Below are 21,625 nucleotides of genomic sequence, written 5' to 3'. Positions count from 1 at the left end.
TGTCCAGAGTAAGAAAATGGGAGCCAAATATGTCAAATTTGTGATAGAAATGAAGCAAACTGAAGTAGCCATTTCCAATAGTATTGCTTTTAATGGATTTGTGGTGCTTGTCTGCTGTGGAATTCTTGTGTATAAATCAACCATGTGAAAAGCATTAAATATGCTCAAAATACAGCACAGGAGTTCAGATCATATAAATAGATACAGCAATAATGTTGCATCTTGCCAAGGACATTTTCAAATATTGAATGTGGTTTGCATAAAATAAATTTGTTCTGTTTCTGAAGTTTAGAAATGGAAGTTTCTGTGTTGCTATCACAGAAACTACCATGACAGCAGACACGGCTGTTCTGCTGGTAACTTGAATGGGAGCCCAAGGGTCAAAAGGATCATAGAGATTGCCTCTTGCCCTCTAAAGAGGATCCTTCTGGGATTAGGCAGAGTTTCAGCAACTGGGGTGAGGAGAACCAGAGCTACTGAGGGTATCTGTCTCCAGGAATCTCTTGGCTCCAATTGTCAATGCTGAAGGACATTTTTAGAATGAGTTAATCTCAAAAGAGCCTAGCTAAAAGGAGGAGATTGTAGGACCTATGTATTTTGCCTGCTCTAAATATGGCATAGGGTCTGTCTGACTGCGAGCAGCTCTGGCTCCTGAGCATGTGCTTGACAGTGTTGGTGAAAGCACCCACTTGTCGGGGGCCTGTGCTTCTTCTGTTCCAGGTTCTCAGAGCCAGACCCCAGCCACACGCTGGAGGAGCGAGTGGTACACTGGTACTTCAGTCAGCTGGACAACAACAGCAGCAATGACATCAACAAGCGGGAGCTGAAGCCTTTTAAGCGTTATGTGAAGAAGAAAGCCAAGCCCAAGAAATGTGCCCGACGTTTCACTGACTACTGTGACCTCAACAAGGACAAGTCAATCTCACTTCAGGAACTGAAAGGTTGCTTAGGAGTCAGCAAGGAAGGAGGTGAGTGCCTTTCCTTCTCTATTGCATGCAAATAAAAGATTGACCTGGAGTTACAGCGAACTCAGGAACTGTTTTTCTCCTAGGTGATTCAAAATTGCCACAGTTTGTGTGAGAAAATAAGTGGAATTAATACCCTGCCATGTACATGTGGTTAGTTATTTGTGTTATGGCTCTGTCTTACGTCCCTTACCACAGACCTTTGTGCTAACCTGTATACACAAACAGGGCAAAAAGGTGAGCCTTGCCCAGAGCCCTGCTTGTACTGTAAGAAGTCCTTGGAAACTGTAGTTCAGATCAGGTCCCTTCTGAGTAATACACTGGTAACAATATTCTGTTGTCTCAAACTACGTAGGTTGAATGATGTATGAGCCAGCACAGACCCAGTCCTTCTCCAGAGAACCTGCTGACTTGCAGAAATAATATTCATTTTCATTGCTAAATCCAGCATGCAGGAAGGTGGATGAAGCAGAGGGAACAACTCAGAAAGCAAGCACAGGGCTGTACTGTTGCCCTATTTCACAGTTAAATTACACTTTAAGATTGAGGTATAAAATAGGGAATGTGAATAACATATTTTCCCTTCTGTTTAGTGCCTGAGGAGCCAACCCACTCTCCTTCCTTTTCTTCCTCTTTATTCTTCACCTCATCTTCTGTTGGGACCTGGACCAAATTAATATTTTTAGAAATTTTATGAATTTAAACTGTTCAACCCAAATTCAATAATTATGGGTCATTCTTGACTGTCGACAGACTTGCTTGGCAGGAGAAGGCAAACAGGGAGATTCCAAAGGACTAATTTCGTGTGCAGGTGTTTTGGCTGGGTGGAGAGCTCTTGTTATAACTGTTGTGCCAGTTGGGAAGGGTAGGTAGCTTTCTTTCTCCAGGCTTAACCTTACGTTAGTTCTTACTTCAGGTTTAACATGAGTGGAAATGGAATCAGTGCATTTGGGTGTTGGGAAGTTGCCTTTTCTAGGTGCTTTGCAAGCACCTTAGTTATCCTAATATGCCTATTGCATTACTTGTCAGCTGTGAGAAGCATTCAGCTTCCCTAGCTCAGTGGAAGTTCTTTTGCTTGTCATTGGTACCTTGCTGAGGAATGACATACCAAAATAGCAACCCTGTTGCTTAATTTTATTACCTTCCCAATAAGATGAATACGCCAAATGAGTTTTATTGCTATTTGGCCTGGAATAAGGCTTTCTGGAATCTGCTGCCTTGGCCAACCAAGTGTTCAAAATGTAGTTTATGGAAGGTAAAAAAAAATAAGGGTGAGAAGGATGAAAATGTGAATCTTTGAGCCTGTGCAAAGGGAAAGGAAAACAGTGAGACAATGTGAGTGCCTGATTGCCCAACTATTTGTTAAGAACACAGCTTGACCTTTCATAGTTTATTCTCTTGCATGAGGACAGGATTGTGGGCAAAAAGGAGCTCTGACCTTGTACGAGGTACAGCTCCACATACTTACTGAAGGCCTGAGGGGCCTTGAGGATCAAAGATAAATGGCCAAGTTAAGTGGAAGGAGGACTGAAGGGGACTAAAGGATATTGAGAGCTAAAAAGCAGTGGGGGAGGCAGTGCAGGGGTGTCGTGGTTTAAGCCCAGGCCGTAAATTAGAACCACGCAGTCTACTTCCCCCTCTACCTCCCAGAGGGATGGGGAGGAGAATCAAAAGAATGTAACTCCCATGAGCTGAGATAAGAACAGTCCAGTAACTAAGGTATAACACAAATCACTACTGCTGCCACCAATAATAATAATGATAAGGGAAATAACAAGGGAAGAGAATACGATACCGCCTGCCGGAAAAGAGCCCGACAGAAAAGAGGACGTGCCCTTCTGGGTAGCTCCCAGTTACATCCCTGGGCATGACGTGCTGTGGTATGGAATACCTCTTTGGCTAGTTTGGGTCAGGTGTCCTGTCCCTGCTTCCTCCTGGCTTCTCCTCCTCCCTGGCAGAGCATGAGACTCACAAAGTCCTTGCTCAGGGTAAACATTCTGACCAGCACCTGAAAACATCAGCTTTATCAGTATTATTCCCAGGCCGAAAGTCAAAACCACAGCACTGCACCAGCTACTAAGAAGGAGAAAAACTGACTGCTGCTGCTGAACCCAGGACAAGGGGGCAGGTACTAACATGTAGGAAAGAACTGAGGGAGGTTCTTAGAGGTGCAGTAAGCAAGTTTGTAAATGGATCTTTTTTAAGAAGGCACAAATTTGTGAGGTGGTAGATGACATGCTGGCTCTGCTTTCTATTCACAAGAAACTAAGAAATAACCAATAGCTTATCCTTTCTCCAGCTTTCCCTTATCCTAATCATTGGCGTATTTAGTCAGTCAACTAGTCCATGCATTTGTTGTCTATTTCTTTGTCTGTATCATGGCCTCCAAACATCTGCTGGGGCTGAGGTCACTGTGGGTGCAAGCCAAGAGCTAGTGGGGAACCTTTTTGGTGACATACTTTCACTTGTAAACTGCCAGTCAGATGAAACCAAAACTTCTCATGGAAAAGTTTCTATTTCAACAAAAGCTTTGTTGGAAAGCTTTTTCTGGTCTGGATTGGTTGAGGAAGGGTTGGAGGGAGACAAGGAAAATCATCATTTCCCCTTGATATACTCCATTTCAAATGAACTTGCCTCAGATGTTCCAAATCCTGGTTGGGTATCCGGCAGCATAAGGACTAAAATGAAACGGGTCATCATTCCAGGTGAGTGTGCCTCCTGCCAGGCAAACTGAACGCTTGTAATGATTTTGAAAAGAATACAAATTTTATAGGGTTTGGGATGCTGAGCAAAATAAACATTAAGGCTTCTGCCTTTGTGTTTTGGGTTTTGTTGTTGTTGGGTTTTTTGGTTTGGTTTTCAGTTTGGGGTTTTTTTTTGCCAGCTCCATCCAAACATGGAAATAGCGTTGTGTGAAGGAAGCACAGGGTATAGATAAATCAGCACTGTCATATGCCTCTTGAGCCCTAGATAGTCTAAATAAGTAAGATTTATGTGGAAGGATTCAGTTGGAATATTCATAAGGACCAACCTGAATCTGAGCTCTTTCCAACTTAGGATCAAACCTGTCTGAGATGCATAGTTCTGTCTGTCTTCCCCTTCTCAGCATGTTCTCTGATGCCTGTGGTACCCTAATACATGGTGCTGCCAGCCAGTGATTCTTCAGTGAGGAAAATATTTACCTAGTCTGCCAGTAACTCTTCCTCTTTGCCATCTTTATGATGAACCAGAAACTTACTGGGAAATCTGCTCGGTCTGGTGGCCATGGGCGCAGCTCTTGCCCATCTGCTTAAACCAGATGTGTTTCTCTCAGAGGTAACTCAGATGGAAAAATGCCATTCCTGGATCTCAGAATGGAGTAGCCACATAAAGCCAGCCATTGAGGACTTGCAGAAGCCTGCCAATGGTTTCTTAAACTGCAGCAGAACAGAATTGGGGAGCTTGCAGCTTGAAGCACTCCTGAAACAGTCTTTGCCATCATTTGATCTAGGATTGTCTGTCTGAGGGATTGTGAAAGGAAAATAGACTGATTTACGGGCTGTTTAACGTTAGTATTCATCAGTGCAGTCTGCAAAGCCTGAGTTAAGGGGGGAACAACCATCTGTGATCTAAGAGCAAATTTAGCTCTCTGCATTATTCAAAAGGCAGGGTCCTTGAGAAGAGGTAGACATGCATTTTAAAGCTTTGCTGGATTGTTACTGGACCCAAGATTAATTGGAGTCCAGAGGTCTTGGAGAGGAGGACTGCAGATCAGAGCAAGGCTTATACTGGTTGTGCTGGCTGCAAAATGCTGGAGCTGAGTTTTGCCTCTATATTCTTCCAAATTCAGAAGACAAAGTCAGCATTTTGTGCCTGCTCAAAGACGAGCTAAGGGATTAAACTGCAAAGAAATGTCCCTCCACCAGTTGACAGGAAGTTTCCTTCTGCCAGTTCAGATCCTGTGATTGCTTTGCCATCCAAGAGCTTGTCAGATGGTAGGTGTTGGGCACACTTCACAGGCCATGAGGGCTTCTGGAACCCAGACACATTCTATGCCCACAGCCAGCTACCAAGAGTACAGTCCAGAAACAGGATAAAAATATCTTAATATCTTAATTAAAAAGAGAGTGTGTGTATGTGTAATTAAACAGCATGTCAGTTTCTACTGGAGCTGAGCTAATACTACAGAAAGAAGGAAAAATAATGGACAATCTAACCAGCAGATTTAATTCAGTGATGTTTGGGAGCCTTCTTACTGATATCTGGAGAACTAACTGATTCTCTGCATGCTTGAGAGACTTCTGGGAATGAGGATGCTCTACATCACTGATGTGGGAGCAGCTGTGTGGGAGCAGGTAGCAAGGAGCAGTCACCTGGGAAAGGCCTCTGGACTGATGATGGTAGAAAGCTGACAGTAGTCTAAGAGGCTATAAGAAAACTGCAATCAGGTAATAACTGAGTTAATAAAAAGGAAATTCATAGGGCATCTAATATATGTGTGTATATACATATATATATATATAAAAAATATATCGAACCTAATAGATTAGAATGTAAACGAGCTTCATTGGTTCAGTGCCTGGTTTTGTTTGCTTTGTTCAGATATCCTCCTTTGGAGCTCAGTAGAGGGGCTATAGTTTGTCACCCTTAATCTTGAGGGAAGTTACTGATGGTTATTATGAATCAGGACATCCTTATTGTGTTGAGAATACAAGGTAAAGCTTGTGGTAACACGTTCCTCCCTTATCAAAGGTTAAAGCTTTACTTGGTATATCTGATTGTTTCTACCTAGAAGAAGCTGCCAGGATTTCCTTGGGGCTCTTCCTTTTGAAAGACACCTGGCCTAATCTAGCATGGCTAGAATTGTTACCCAAAATAGCATACTTGTGAGGCTGAGCAAATACTCTGCATTATAAAACGTTCTGAATGATGAGATGTTACTCTGTAATACCCAAGGGCTTCTCAGGTATATGTTAATAACCAGCTATCACTATCTGCCATGTTCCTTCCTGTCTTTCATGTCAACGTCATGCTTGGTGTACTGTTGTTTTTGAGGAGTTTTGATTTCTCTAAGTATACATCCTGGCATGTGTTTTATTGAAGGCAGCTGGCTGAAGGCAATACTCTGCCTTTGGAACAAGAGGTGATGAGCTTCAGGGTAGTTTCCCAGCATGGATGTAGGTGCCACGGAAAGCACAGAGCCCTGTGAAGCTGCCCAGCCTGGAGTATCCCTGCCATTTTGGGGATGATCCCTGCCTTTTCCATCAACTTACCTGGAGCTCCCCACCTCTTTCTGAAAACAAATAGGTCTCATTCACAGCAACACACTGTAGGCTTAGGTGCACTGACTGCAAAACGTGGGGTTTTGGTGTCTTCTTGCATACCTGGCTGTGCCAGCACACTACCCGGCACTTGGGGCAGCCTGGCCAGAGGGTACCATGGCTCATAAAGGCCTGGAGTTTTATTGCCAGCTCCCTGGGAGAGTGCCAATTAGCTCTAGAGGAACCTGCCTCTTGGCAACAGAGCTCTGCTTTTTATACATGGGTACAGAAATAAGTGAACAATGGTTCCTCTGATCTCACCAGGGCAGATGGCTGATCTGAGGTTGGCATTTGGGGACCTTGAAATAACTCACCATGTTTATACAGTTTCTTTTATTAACAGTCTCTAAAGCCAACAGGTTGTGCTTTGCAATCCACTTCAAACTCAGCCACTGTCACCTTTCTTTCCCCCTTTCTTTTCCTTTCCCAGTGGTTCTGTTTCTGTCCTGCACTCCAGCTTCCTGTCCCCTAAGGCTTCCCCAGTTCCATCCCTGCTCTCTGAGCTTCTCTCATCTTGCTCTTGCATAGAGCAAAGTGTGTTCTTGCTGCCAGTGTGCAAAGTACTTAATGTGCAAAGAAAGCTGTGCAATCAGGTCAGATGCACATGCAAATCAAAGATAGGCTGTGTTGGAGTAGAGTGGCAACAGGCTTACTGCTTTTGGCAGGGAGCAGGAGCTCCCATTTCTAGCTAACCCCTCACCTGAAATCAGACCAAGCAGCTAGCAGGAAATGTGACATGCTTTCTAGACCTTCTGTAATCCCTAGGTGATGTCTACTACATGCTCTCTGTACCCTGCACATGGCAGGAAGAGGTTTACTGTTGAGGTGAGAGCCCTTGTTGTGAGCTCCATCTGGTGTCTCATGATGCAGTCACAGCTCTGCACTCCCCCTGCCCTTCTTCCAGGTATGAGTTCAGGTCTTTGATTTTAGGCACCTGTTTGATTGTTTCGTCCAAGGTAAAGATTTAGTAAATTTGGGCAATCTGTATTGCCTGCACCTTCACTCTCTTCTGGCTTCCCCCTTTCTACATAACATTTTGCTTGCTGTTAGCAAAAACTGTTTTGAAAAGCTTCATGGCACTACTTGCACTCTTCCTTTCTTGTTCTTCCTCCTTCCACAGTTTAGTCTAACCTTGTAATTGTTGCTTCTTGCCCACACCAAACCTCTGGATTTCATGATGGTCAGCTACTACAACACCAGGTATTTAACATCTCTCATCTCAAGCACATTAGTCTGACACTTGCATGTGAATCTTAAGCAGTGCTGGTAGGACTTGCTGTGTGCATGCTCAGAGGAGCTCCTTTAAACCTGCCTTCTGGCAGCAGACAATGGGGAGGCTCCTTTGTCATGCCACAGCATTTATTGCCTTTAATGTGGTTCTTGGATTTTACAGGTAGCCTGAGCAGTTTCCCCAGTGGAAAAAGACAAGGCCTTAACCCTTTCAGTGAGTATCTTGTCAAAATGTTTCCTTTTTTTCTGTGGTAACCATGTGTCCCAAAATTCATTCTCCCCTGCTTTCCTGTGTTCACAAAGAGCAATATAGAAACAGCTGGAAGACAAAGTTGTTCGTAAGAGGTGTGAATGTAATAACATGCAGCCGCTGCATCATCTCAAAGTCCAACACTGTGTCTTTATCCAGGGTACTTTGCTAAGGAATTAGAATAGGATACTGCAGCTATGGGATCAGCACTCTCCCATTCTCACTGCTTCTAGCAAGCAATGGTTTAGGTAACATTTTTGTTTATATTATTCCATGGACAAGTTCCCATGAAGACTCTTCTCTGTCCCTGTGAAGGTGTCTCCTCTGTATTTTGTGGCAGTGAATCACACCCTTTCATCAGTTTTTATTTATTTGTTTTGCTTTTATACCTGCTGCCGCATGGTTTCATTGGGTGCTTCTCATTTTGGACTGTGAGAAATAGTGAGCTGTTCTGCCCTGCCTGTCTTTCTCCTGCCACTTGCTGTTCTATAGCCTCCAACATATGTCTAGTTAGACTCCTTTTCATGTTGAGGTCTTCCCATACCTCCTGATATTCTCCTTACCTTTCTGGGTACCTTATCTGGTCTTAATGAGATGGGCTGAACCAAGAACTAAACATAAAGATCAGCTAAACCTTATACATTGATGTAGTGATGCTTCCTGGTGTGTCCTTGGTTCTGATCATGTATTTCATTTTTGCCTGCTGCTCAAAGCTGAGCAGAGGCATTCGGATATTGCTAGGACAAGAAGTAACAGCCTCAAGCTGCAGCAGGGGGGGTTTAGACTGGATACTAGGGAAAATTTCTTCACCAAAAGGGTAGTCAGTCATTGGAACAGGCTTCCCAGGGAAGTGATGGACTCACCATCCCTGGAAGTGTTCAGAAACAATATAGATGAGGCCCTCAGTGGTATGCTTTAGTGGTGGTCTTGGCAGTCCTGGGATAATGGTTGGACTTGATCATCCTAAAGGTCTTTTCCAACCGAGTTGATTCTATGATTCCATGATTCTGTACTAAGGCTGCAGCCTATTTCTTAGTCAGTCTAGGACAGGTCATCCCTACTCCCCACTCACATACCATGTTGTATGTATAGACAGTGAAGTCAATCTGTTGTTTTTATGAGCTGGTTATTGAGCACTGTGAGTGCCTTTTGCAGAGCTGTGCAGTCAATTTAAAATCTGGAATAATTTTGCATTTGACAACATTCGTCCCCCATGGCAGGGCATGTCATTTAACACTGATCCCAGTGAGGCCTGTCTTTCTCCTTCCAAAAACCAAATCCATACTTCTGCCTTCTCTTCTGCATGTTTTCACCTGCAATTAATCCACAGACCTCTTGCTCTGATCCTGTAAGAGCTTTGACTCTTTAAGAACCTTTGATGAGGGGCTTAACAAAAGCTTCCTGAAGAAATAAGCGTGGGGATGTGCATATCTATTTGAAATGCCAAGCAGCACCCTTGCACCATCCACTGGAACACTAATAGCTCAGCAGGTTCCTGGAACCCCCAGCTCCAGGCATTCTGTATTTCCACCACAGATTCAGTAGCTTGGTAGGCTTCATAGTGCCCTGTGCAGGGGGAGGGAGAGCACTGCATTGTGCTGTTGGAGAGGTGGGAAGAGATAGCGAGAGGTGGCTTGCCTGCTAGGGGTGGCTGTGGCTCATGGAGGAGATAGTGACCGGGCAGGCTGGCAGCAGCATCATCAGCCATGGCAGGTGGAAGAGAAGGGGAAGAGACATCGCACCAGTTGTTTTCCGAGACGGCATGCCCATGCCCAAGGAGGGGGAGGGAGAGGAAAGTGGTGGTTTATGTTTAAAAACAAGTCTGTTCCCAGGCCTCCATGTGATTCTTTCAACACTCTTTTCAGCAAGGCTGTCTCACTAGCCCCTGGCTGTTTTCAGCCTCACAGCTTACTCTGGGATCTCAGCCTTCTGGGGTCATGGCTGCAGCAGAAGCTGTACTGCATCTTTATCAGTCAGGTGCTCCTTTGGTTTTAATTTGTCTTTTTCTCCTCACTTTTGCTGCTTTTGTTTTGTTCTTTTTTCCCTCCTTACCCACCCCACCTCTCAGTAGGTCGCCTGGTGTAGCAGCAGAAGATGGGAAGGGAAGGCAGGAGCCGACCCAAAGGAAAGAAAGATCCAGCAATAGACGGACAGACACCTTGCTGCTTGTGAGCAAGCATGCAGCATCAGCAACATCCAGCATAGCAGAAGTGGCACCCAGAACGTTTGCACTTTTTAATAATTGGTTTGGGTTTGGGTTTGTTTTTAATTGCTTTTCAATGCCATTATCTAATATTTTGGAGAGTGGAGGGAAGCAGAATCATGTGTTTTTAAAATTGGAACAGCTACTGATGCCATAAAATTGAGTTCACTGGGACTCAAAGAGAATTTTATATACTGTATATAAATATATATGTAAATTGTACAGTTGTCTTGTACAGGGGTTGGAGTCACTGTTCCTTTCCTTCGTTTGCTCTTGAAGGCTGTTAGGGTTAGAGGGACACTTTGCATGTAATGGATTACAATTCTGTAATTACAGTAATGCATTCATTTCTGCCACCAAACCATCATTCAGTTGCAAACCTTAACACCTACATGCAAAAAGGAGCAAGTATGTCAGCATGGCATGTGGTTGCAGATGTGTATGCAGTGCCCAGGTACTAAGTGCTTCCTGGGAGCAGCTGAATCCTTCTTTTCTTACTGTAAAGCCCTGTGCAACTCACAGGCAATTGGGCTTTTGAGACAGCACAGATTTCACCCAAGTATTGGTGTGCTGCTTAACATAGGGATAAAAAGGGGTTATATTAAGGACATACAGAAGTAGTTTCTGCACCTGCTGCAAGTTGGGCAGAAGTGAATTGCTAATGCATTACTATCCAGGCTCAGAAGACATGCTTAGCAAGGATGTACCATGCCTTAGGGTTCTAACACTGTAGGAGGAAGTAGGAGCCACAGGCCTAGTAGAGTCAGTGAAGTCTTGCATCTTCCTCTCTGGCAAAGTATTCATCTATATCTTGTACAACAATAAAAATATGAGAGGCCTGCTAAAAGCAGCATTAGCTTGCCTGTTGCTTTCATGACAGTGCAGAAAGACACAATCATGCTGCTGGTCTCCAAGTCTGGTTTGCATATGTTTCAATCCTACAGCTTGGGCTATGCTCACTAGTGAAGACCTGTCTGCAATGACTATCCTTGTCTTTGGTGATTATGAATCCCAAGTTCCTTTCCTGCATAGTGATGTGCCTGCCTGGCGTAGAATGTCCATTTCACCCTGTGCACTGTTACCAGCGCCTCCCAGGTTATCACACTCCAGTGTCACAATAACAGTGAAGACTTGGATTGAGGAGCCTGGTGTTCTTGGAAGCCACAAGATCTATTTCATCTACCAGCAGTTTCTCCGAAGTAGTTTTTTACTTAATCTCAGATACAACTGTAAAGTCAGCAATAAGACAGGGACACCCATACTGGCAATCCTAGGTTTGGACAGAGTATGATGGGACACAGTTTTATTTTGTGCATTTCCAACCACTGGCAGCACTTGCTTGTTTATAGGAAATGTTCTGAGCAGCCTCCCACTTCAGGCCTAGTGATCCTTGTGCCTCTCATCTCTGTAATCAGAGATGATGACATGCCATGCTAATATGAGATCATACCAACAATTTCTTGTAATAGCATTGCGTTACTGTAGAGAGACTGGGCTTGTTCCTTGAAGCTTTGTTGCTTTGGTAAAAGATGTTGTACCACAGCATCTTCACTCTGGCATATTGTGAGGATAGCATGAGATAAATGCATCACAGCAGGAGTGTCCTGATGCAGTAAGTTAATGCCTTGTTGACAAAATGGGAAGTTTAAAAAACAGAAAAACTAAACAAAAAAATCTTTCTATAAATAACTAGTTAGTGATAACTCTTCTTTTGGGAAGAATTGGAGGTAATTAAAGCATTTTAATTGGAGCTAATTAAAGCATTTGGCATGGTTGAAAACACCTCTGGTAATCTCTGAAGTATACATCACAACACCAGACTATAAAGAAGTTATCTTCTTAGCAAGAGCAGATCCTGCTGCTGGATCTTCGTGGTTTCTCACATACAATGTATGTGATCTCTTGGCCTGTAAGATCCCATCCTCTTGATTGCATCTTCTCCTTTTAAATGCCCAGGGCACATCTTTTGTTTGTTGAAATGATTGGTTTAGTGTATAGTTAGAAATATCCATGTCACTCATTAATCCTATTGTAGGAATAAAGAATGAATCCAACTGTAAAACAAACAAAACAAAACCCTCTCCTTTTTTAATATGCTAGTTTGAAGAATTAAAAGCTATGGCTGCTGGGTTGGTGTTTGGTCTTTGGTGGGGTTTTTCTGTTTTGTTTTGTTTTTTCTTTATGTATAGTTGCATCCTTCAAAAGCAGCCAATTGGATGCCTATAGGAGTTCTGTCAGCCAGCCACTGGGGCAGGGCAATGCTTCACAAGAGTGCCAAGGGAGTGCAGAGCTGCTAAAAGTCACTGCATCTTTTCTTCTGGAAATGTCAGTAAACCAGCCATCCAACAGCCAACTCTCCTGCCTGTCACATAAATCCTTCTGCACACCTCCTTTATCTCACCCTTGTGTCCTTCCCCTCCAAAAGGCCTGTATTCACACGTAGTTTGCAATTAAAATTGGGTCAGTTCTTTAAGGAAGCGAAGCAAGGCATGGCTGTTGATGCCAGCTTTGGTATTGATGTGGATTCATGTTTCTATGTTCAACTTTACGGATGGATTGAGGTCCAAGCGTTATGATGCTTTCCCCTTCACCAAACAAGTTAAAGGCTCTGCATCCTGACTTGCTGGGTTTCCATGGGCCTCTGAGCAGCTGCTGAGCACTTGTACATTGGCATACAAGACCCAACCAGCATGACTGTGTAATGTCCAGACAGAGGTTAGGTTATGTGTTCTGGGTTTGTATGTTGGAAGATCATGCAAAACAGTACTGTTCCTGATTCATGCAACCTACCCTGTGAGCTTTCCGAACAGTCTGTACTCATCAGAAGAGAGCAGTGCCTCCACTCCCCTCTTCCCTTGTTACTTTTATTGCCAAATGTTTGGCTGCCAGGCTAAACCTGTCCTTATCTGTCAGTGGTAATCCTTCTTCTCTGCCTTGCATCAGTAGCATCCTACTGAAGATGGGGCATGGGGAGTGTCAGCATTGTGCCTGGAAGCAAACCCTGGGCATGTCTCTCCTCATCCTCGAAGTCCTCCTTGGCCTCTCCAGCTCTACTTTGAATGACAGCTGAAAAACAGCTGGAACAGAGAAGAGAACCAGGGCTCCATAGTGCAAGTCATCTGTTCTTCCTGCCAGAAACAAAAATCTTTCCTTTTTTTGCTGATCCTCCAGGGATGTGGTGTGTTGGAGGGAACTGCATTACGGTGGGATTCATCCATGTGAAGGCACTGCTTTCCGTGGCCTGAGTTTATATTGGACTTACCCTGCCCCAGCCCATTTCTGCCTATGGCATTGTTTGTTAGACTGAAAGGCATTTGTTTGGTTTTGATTTTGTAATAAAATAGATAACTTTTGCTTCAGTGTCTTGTGGTGGTTTCTTGTTGAATCCTGATTTCCAGAACTTCTCTATTCCACATAATATTGTGACCTACACAGTGCCAAAGGAAGAGGGAAGAGTACTTTCCTGCTTGCAGAGTCATGTGTCAGTCTTTGGTTGGGATCTGAGTTCAATGGATGTTTCTCTCCTGTGTGTAAGCCTTCAGGATAAATTAAAATATGCCCCAGAGTACTGCTGTGTGGTGACAGCTCCCTGAATCTGCCCAGGCTGCTTAGGAAGGCTGTGAAACTTCAGCAGGAGAATAGAGTTGACCTCAGAAGGTAGGGCCCACAGCAAAGTGCGATCTCATAGCACAGTCTCCCTAAACCAGGAACTGAAGACAGGCACTGCACCTCACATCTCCTCATCCCCTTTCACAGGGGAGCCTTCATGCTTTTGCAGGTCAGGCCTCACAAAATGGGAGCTTGAAATAGTATCTTCTAGCTGTTGTCCTAAACCTTTTAATCCTCACAGATGACAAGTAACAAGCTATGCTGGAAAGCTGCTGCTATTGTAGAACATGCGTTTTTTTCTAGGCTATGGAGAGGTAATGTTCATCAGAGGCTGCAGCACCAGGTCCATGATGGAAAAGGCCACAAACTGTTCCCATGAAGCAAATATGACTGGTTTTCTCATCACTGTCTATGTCATTTCACTTGATCACGTGAATCTTTTGCAGTTAATAAGGAGCCAACTCATTTATTGTACATCAAAGGGAAGACAATTGCAGTCCCAAACTGAGGTTTTCTGCTTGTATAGTAGTCACAGGCTGGGTTGTTTGTAGATAGGCAGAAAGGGGCCTTAATAGACTGTTGTCTTTAGATGCAAGTTCAATGATGAAAGCAGAAAATGCAGGGATGAATGATAGCCAATGTGGATTTGTCAAGAATAAACTGTCAAATTGAGCTCATTTCCTTGTATTACCAAGGTAAGAAGTTTTGGGGCTAAGGGAGAAGCAGTTGTTGCCACCTCTGGAGTTCTGCAAGACTTAATTAAAAACAGGAAAAGAATATTAAAAAAAAAACCAAAACCCAAAACTAAAAGAAAGATTCTTTGGCCGTGCTTCCTGTTCCTGGAGTCAACATAAGGTACTCTGAGAGCTCTTCAGCCTTCCCTGATGGTGCAGTCATTCTGTAAGCAAATCAAAAGAGCTGCAAAGAGCTTGCTTCTGCTTCCAACAGTGATATTGCCAGAAGACTTTTCCTCCTCCCCCACCATCTTCCCCTTGTCTTTGACATAACTAGTGAAATCCACATGCAGAATGACAACCTTCTGACTTCTCAGCAGCCAGCCCTTACAAGCCTTTTCAGGCAAAATGACTTGGCAACCGTCCGAAAGCTGATATTATACTGGACAGCAGGATCTGCAGAAGTGGTACTCCTTAGTTTGGAAAATGCCTTGAAGACAAACTGGGCTATAAACCCACCACCTTAGAAACTAGGAGTGTAACAGCAAGCATTTCGTATGGAGTGTTTGCCAGAAAAAGTGAGGCTGGCTGCTTTGGGAAGCAGTGATGCTTTCTGCCATTCTGTATCTGAGGGCCTGCTGACTGATTTTAATGGGTTTTGTTTTTCAAAGGTGTCTTGCCTGTGTACAGCAGGAGGTGTTTAGTGTTCATTCATAAAACATCACCAGTTCTATGCTGTGTTGTAGCACAAACCTATATCCGCAGCCTTCTGCAATGAATATTTATTCCACATTCATTTTGTGGAATAAATGTTCATTGCAGGAGGTTGGGGATATAGAATCATAGAATAGTTAGGGTTGGAAAGGACCTTAAGATCATCTAGTTCCAACCCCCCTGCCATGGGCAGGGACACCTCACACTAAACCATGTCACCCAAGGTTTATGGTTCATAGGTTTATGAATGAATAAATAAATGAACATAAATGTTCATTTATTCTTTTGGCACACTGGGACTGGGCTGGGGATCTGAAGACCAGAACATGTATGCTGTGTGGCTCTTGCAGAGGCTGAGGTTCCACACCTTGCCTGCTCTCAGGTGCCAGCAGGAATAGCAGGCCCAGGTCTCCCACAGGCAGCTCACAACTAGGTGGCCCTAGTTTGATGCTCAGAGTAGCTCCTCAGTGCAAGATTTGGTTGTTGAGTACAGGTGAATTCACCTTCCTAAATTAAACAAATTCAGTCCCAGATCCTTAACTCATTGCTTTTTGTTACATGAACAAAGGCCTCACTTTAGTGAATTCTTCTGTAGTATCTCAGAGCTGTACTTCAAGCGCTAAAAACTGCAGAGTTTGAAGGTCCAATGCTCTGTTATCCAGTGCAGCTCAGGCTTTGCGTAGCACAAAGCACCACTGCTGTCTCCCTCAGTCATGCTTTTGGCAGGGACCACTGAAGTGTAATCCCTGCTGACTTCACCACGTCAGAAAAGAGTTGACGCAGTATTTGGCCGAAGAGATGGAGCTATTTCTGAAGTGACTTGGATGTTCTCACTATGAGCTGGCAGGTTGTAACAGATGAAGCTGTATGAGAGTGGCTGAAGTTGGATCTGTTCAGCTGCAGCCCATCGTGAATGTTAATTTTTGCACCTCTTGAGCTGCTAGGATTGTTTCAGGGGTTTAGATGTCTGCTGCAAGCTTTTTCTCCTCAAAATGCTGTTGAATACGAGGCCTTTGTAAAAAAAAAAAAAAAAAAGTTAATCTAAAGTACTGAGACTCCAAAAAATAAAATAGCAAATATCAAACGAATTCGGAAAACTGGTGAGCACGGTCTGTGAAGAGATGTCAAAAAGGATAAAAGAGATCAGAGAACTGATGAAAGAGCTGGGGGCAAAGTCCCAGTAAGAAACTATCCTGCTGCAAGGGAAATGGGGTGTAAGTAGAGACCAATAAAGGGGATCAAGAGCTCTTTGACATCCTAAGGCACAAAAAGGAAAAATAAGAGACATGGGATGGGTGTTGGAGCATTGTAGACTACATGTGAGCTTCCAGGGGACTTTAGGCAATATCACACAACTAGAGATGGAGAAAAACCTAGAGAATTACAGACCTGATGTCCTAATATACCTATGTAAAATCTTAAAAGAGCGAGCTGCTGACCAGTTACTCTCTAATCCCCTACATAAAGCTATAAATTCGTAAAATAAGAAAGCCTGGAATGAGCTTGTTCATGTCTTGCTGGGGACAAATCGTATCAAACTAATTTGATTCCATTCTTTGACAGGATAACTAGCCTCACAGCTATAGGGGTCAGCACTAGATGTGATATATCTTGACTTTGGTAAGTCTTCTGGCACTGTCCCAGAAGACATTCTTATAAGTGAGCTGAGGAAGCACAACCTATTTAGACTCAGAATACGTTGAGTTCAGTGTCAAAGTCAGAGAGCTTTCTGGGGAAATCTTCGCAGTGGCTGCCCAGGGTCCAGGTCTATTCAGTATTTCAATCAACAGCTCTAGAAAATTGCTTTGCTATGAAATTTCCTGGTAATATCCAAGTGGAGGGGTGGCCTTGAGAGCACCTCTGAAGGGTAGGACCACAATGCTTGATAGAAGAAATAGTCCAAACCAACAGATGAGTTTCAGCAGAGAAGCAGGCAATGACCTGCTGGGGGGCAGCTGGCATGAGCGCACAAACACAAAGTGAGATTCAGCAGGCGGCAATCCCGCGGAAATGGCTTCTTGGAAGCTGGAAGAGGAGAAAGTGGAGAACCTGAAGGCCTTTACCACATGCAAAATGCTCTTATGACAAGGCTAGTACCAGTTGTTTTCCATGCCTTTGTGAATGAAACAAGAAGGAAAAATATGGAGCACTGTTGAAGCTTTTGTGTTGAGATTTTCCCCCCACTATCTTTTTTCCATGCACCCAAGTTGTTCACACTCTTCTCACAAAATGTGACCAGTGTTTCTGTAATGCAAGCACATTTTCTTAGACAGCAGACATCTTCTTGGTAAGGTATTTATAGCTTCAGGAAGGCATTTATAATGTCACATCTTACACCCTAAAAAAAATCCTTCTTTCTTTGAATGGCTTATTTCTTTAATGCACCTAGATTCCATACCAGTTTCAAAGTACTTTCTAGACCTAAGTTATGTTTTTTTATTGCATTCTTCAAACTGGACCAATATCTGAGTGCATGCCCAGCAACGAGTAGAAGATAGGTCACAGTTTTTCCTTTAGCCACAGCTCCCACTCAACTTGCCACATACGTGGCAACATGTGGCAACAGCAGCGGTATTGTGTGGGACATTGGTGAATGCCCACATTGAGGTGCAGCAGGATCATCTGATGAGCTCATCAACCTTAAATCATGCCCGCAGGCTCCATGTCTAAGCTCATTTTACCACCCAAGGCTGAGTGTGGGGAAGGAATGAGTATCCCAGTACAGCGTGGAGAGGAGGACGAGGGGTTCTGATGCGAGCAGTGGGAATGCAAGCACAAGTGACCCTCTGGCTGCCTGCTGGGATGCCCCACGGGTTTGGGGGGCTGGTGTGTCCCTGCCCATACATGCTGCCAGACAAAGCACAGAGCCCTGGGAGAAGGGGAGGTGGGGAGGGGCTGGTGGGGGATGGGTAAATCTACTCGTGCTGTTAATCATCTATGTATTTTAAATAACTCATTTAAACACTAGGAGGTGTAAAATCCCTAAACCCCTCCCGCTATAGAGGCGAGCTGGGAGCACTGTCTTCTCTGCTCGGCACTAAGCAGCACTGGCACGCACAGCTCTGCTATTAACAAGCTGGCTGCTGCTGGCACATGCACACTGATGACAACGGTCATTAAAAACATTTTTTTCCATGTAATACTCCAAAGGTTATTCTTGGTGACAAGTGCTTTCCAGCTTGTGGCCAGGGCTGAGCAACTGCTGCTCCTGTTTGTGCCGGCTGGCTCCTACACCAAGGTCAGGGCTGCATCCACTTCCTGGCAGAATTACCCCAAAAAGCTTTTGTCTGTTTCTTTTTTCCTCAGAACAAAGCAAATCCAGGTGAATGATATGAGGAATGACCTGCTACCACTTAACACCAGAGTGTGATGAGAGTGGGTTGAAATTTCCTGGCTTTGAATGGTGGCATGTACAAGCAAGACCAGATCTCCCTGATGCCTTTCTGTTATCATCTATAGCTGTCCTATTATTATACCTACTATTGAGAGGTGCACAATGATCATTCCTCAAAGGTCCTGTTACCTACACTTTATCTCAGCAGTGCCCAGGTACAACAGTACTGGCTGTCCTCCAGAATGCTTTCCCAAAGCAAAGTGCTATGTTCGTGAAGACAGGCAGGTGGGCATTGCTCCCCCACAGCAGTGGGCCAGGGTGGCTGAAGCCCAAGTGACACACGGAGCTGGTGGGGGCTTCTCCTCGCAGATGATAAATGAGGTAAGCTTGTGTTGCTACTTTGGGACAGAGGGTAGTGGAGGAGTCCTCCCATCCCAGGGACAAGTGAGTTACAAACCAGTCCAGCAGCCCCAACCATGGAATCAGAGGAAATGTGCATCACAGAATATTTCTGTGTTTAACCTGTGCTTGTCCAGAAGAGCACTGATCACACCACCATCACAGCAGTTACCAAAAAGGTGACAAAGCCCAATCCAAGAGCTGCAAGTGCCTCCTCTCTAGCTTGAAACCTTTGCTCAACAGCTCTAACAAACATGTTGTTCTCACTGTACCATACCACAGCTGATTCCTGATGCCTGCACGCTCCTCTTACTCAGGAGGAGCTTGCTGTGGAATGGTGCCTTTCCATCCTGGATCTATGACTTAGCACTTATGGGGACTGTGATGCTTCTCTGCAGCGGTGGTAGCGATCCAGCCCCAAAGGGTCAAAACCCACAAGCACCACCCCAAGCTCCTTCGCTGAAGTCCAAGGCAACAGGTCCTTTCCCGGAGCTGGGGCTTGTGTGCTTCCCTGTGAGTCAGGAGCAGGCCTGTGATGGCTGTGGGTGCTGCAGGCTCAAGGAGGGCATGAGCTGGCTGACAGGGCAAGGGGTGGGCAGTGACCCCACAGCCCTGCAGTGAGATGGAAGCGTGGAGGACCCAGTGGGGCAACGGCTCTGCCATGGCTCTGCCAAACGCTGGCTGCCCCAAGGGAGCGATGTGCAGCACAGCCTCCCCACCTGAGCACACTGCAATGGACCATGAGGTACCCAAGCCCCAGTATCCCCCAGCACCCCACAAGGAGCCCCCATGCTGGCAGGCAAAGATGGAGCCCAGGGTTACGGGCTGCACCACCCACCCCTTTGCTGCAGAAAGGCACATGGGGAGGGTTCTAACTCAAGGCTCACTCTACAGAGCACTTTTGTGGTCAGGGGTCCAAATACAAGTGGAAAAAAGCAGTCAGTGGTGATACTCGGTAAGGAGGTAGCATGGTACTGGCCAAACCCAGGACGCAATTCCCAGCCCCCTTGAGGGGAATGAATGACTCTTTCCAAAACTCTTCTTTACCCAAAGGCTGATTTTTCACCAGCATACATGCAGTGCAGCATCACCTGGATGGCAAAACCCATGGGGTGCTGGTGGCAGCAGTGGTGGGAAGGCATCCAGAGGTACTGCACCATGCAAGGTGGCCCTGAAACTATGCCCCCATGCCATTTCAGGCCTGCAGGACGAGGCAGCTGCTTTGAACACCTTGGATTTTCCCTCCTGATGTCAGGACACGTTATTTATCCTCAACCATAGTAGCGATGGGGCCTCATCAAGGAGCAGGGATGGAGGCAGAAAAGTAAGTGGCTGCTGCCTGAAGCACGAGGGCTGCCGGGAGGCTGTTATTGCAGGCTGCCATGGGAAGCTGATGGGAAGAACAAAGGGGATGGAGCACAGACAACAGAAACAGCAGCAAAATCCGCTCTCGCCAGCCAGCCAGGCACAAATGCTGTTGTTCCTCCCAGAGTACCAAGCCCGAAAAAGAAAGTAGCAAGGGAAGCAAACTGCACAGAGCCACTGCAACCAAGTCCAGGCACATGCCCAAAAGAAAACAGGGGCAAGCAGATGATAGCTAGACCCAAAATGAAACATAAAAACCTCAGGAAAAAGAAACAAAATCCCTCAAAAGCACCAAACCCACTGGGGTTTTGTTGGTTTTTTTCCCAGCTTGCATATTTTTTAATGAAGTAAAAAATAAGTCAAAGAAAGAAACACTCCACAGATGCTGTCGCCTGGCGCGGATTGCCCTGGTGCATGGAGGGCAGCAGGGTCCCCATACAGTTGGCACTAACAGGAGCCAGGCCTCGCCCCGCATCACCCCCCTGCAGTCAGCTGAAGAAGGAAGCAGATGAAAAGCACGCTGTGGGTACAGCACAAGCAACACAACAGCAGGGCAGCTCCCTAGGCTGGGCTTTACCCAGACGGCTGGCACGGGTGACATAAGAGCTCAGCAGACTTTATACACCCAAACTAAACCCAGCAATGATAACAGCCTCCCTTTAAGAGCCACGCTTTAACCCCCGCAGACAGCGCTTGGAGCTTTTGTCAGTTTCAGTGTTCTACGTGTGAGCTCTGGAGTCCTGGTTGGTGTCGGCAGCAGCTGCTCTCTGTGGCTGTTGGCACAGACAGAGGCAGAAGAACCGGCAAGCTCAGTGGGAGCCTGTCTTTGGGGTCTCTTGCCCATCTTTTCCAAGCCCTTTCCCAAAGGCATGGCAAATGGAGGGTAAGGAGCAGGAGGTGGGATGCTTGTTGGCTTCAAACCCAACAGCTTCCACCCACAGTGGGCCTCCACTGGCAAAACTCCTGCTGCTTCTGTGGGAAGGAGCCTTCTTCTCTGCCTTGAGTGTATGCACATTTATATAGAGATAGACATCTGATAAATGTTTAATATGAAAATAAATATTTCACCTGTGTGTTAAGGACCATCATCATTCCCATCTAGTCATCTCCTGCTGTAATGTTACATCTCTTCCTGTCCATGACAAACTTGTTGCCACTGATTTTTCCCTATCTTTTGGACACCTCCTCGCTGCCTCCTGGGGCAGCAGCAGACAGAGGCAAAGCTTCCAGCTTGCTGCCTCCAAAGTCTGGCTTATTATAGGGAACTTTATGAAAAAAACGTTTCCCCTTTCAGCACCTGTTTCTTGATAGAAGAAATTGTCTTCATCTTGAAAATACAAAGAGTGAGGTTTAAACATCCTCTTCCATGTCTCTCAATTAAGAAATATGTTTCTAGATATCACTGGTTTTATAGATATAGGTATAGTTTTTATTTATTTTTATTACCAACCCAACATTTCTATTTGCAGCCATTGATGTAATTCATGACACACTTCCGTGGTGGTTTGTTTGTTTGTTTTTCCTTAAAAAGAAATGCACTTCAAATGAGAAGGATGCCTCTTTGTCTGTCTGGTGTTCCTAA

General features: G+C 45.0%; 1 protein-coding gene across 1 annotated transcript in view; it reads left to right on the top strand.

Moving 5' to 3' along the window:
* The window catches only part of SMOC1 (SPARC related modular calcium binding 1), a 135,439-nt gene extending 125,592 nt beyond the window's left edge, over nt 1-9,847 (top strand). The window contains exons 11-13 of the mRNA XM_080619313.1: nt 721-968; nt 7,659-7,709; nt 9,814-9,847. Coding sequence (XP_080475439.1) covers nt 721-968; nt 7,659-7,709; nt 9,814-9,830 — 316 coding nt within the window. The 3' untranslated portion in view covers nt 9,831-9,847. The remainder of the gene's footprint in view (nt 1-720; nt 969-7,658; nt 7,710-9,813) is intronic.
* Nucleotides 9,848-21,625: the final 11,778 nt, after the last annotated feature.

This window comes from Psittacula echo (assembly GCF_963264785.1).
Source record: "Psittacula echo genome assembly, chromosome: 5".
NCBI classification, from domain to species: Eukaryota; Metazoa; Chordata; class Aves; order Psittaciformes; family Psittacidae; genus Psittacula; species Psittacula echo.
This window is presented reverse-complemented; position numbering and strand designations above follow the sequence as displayed.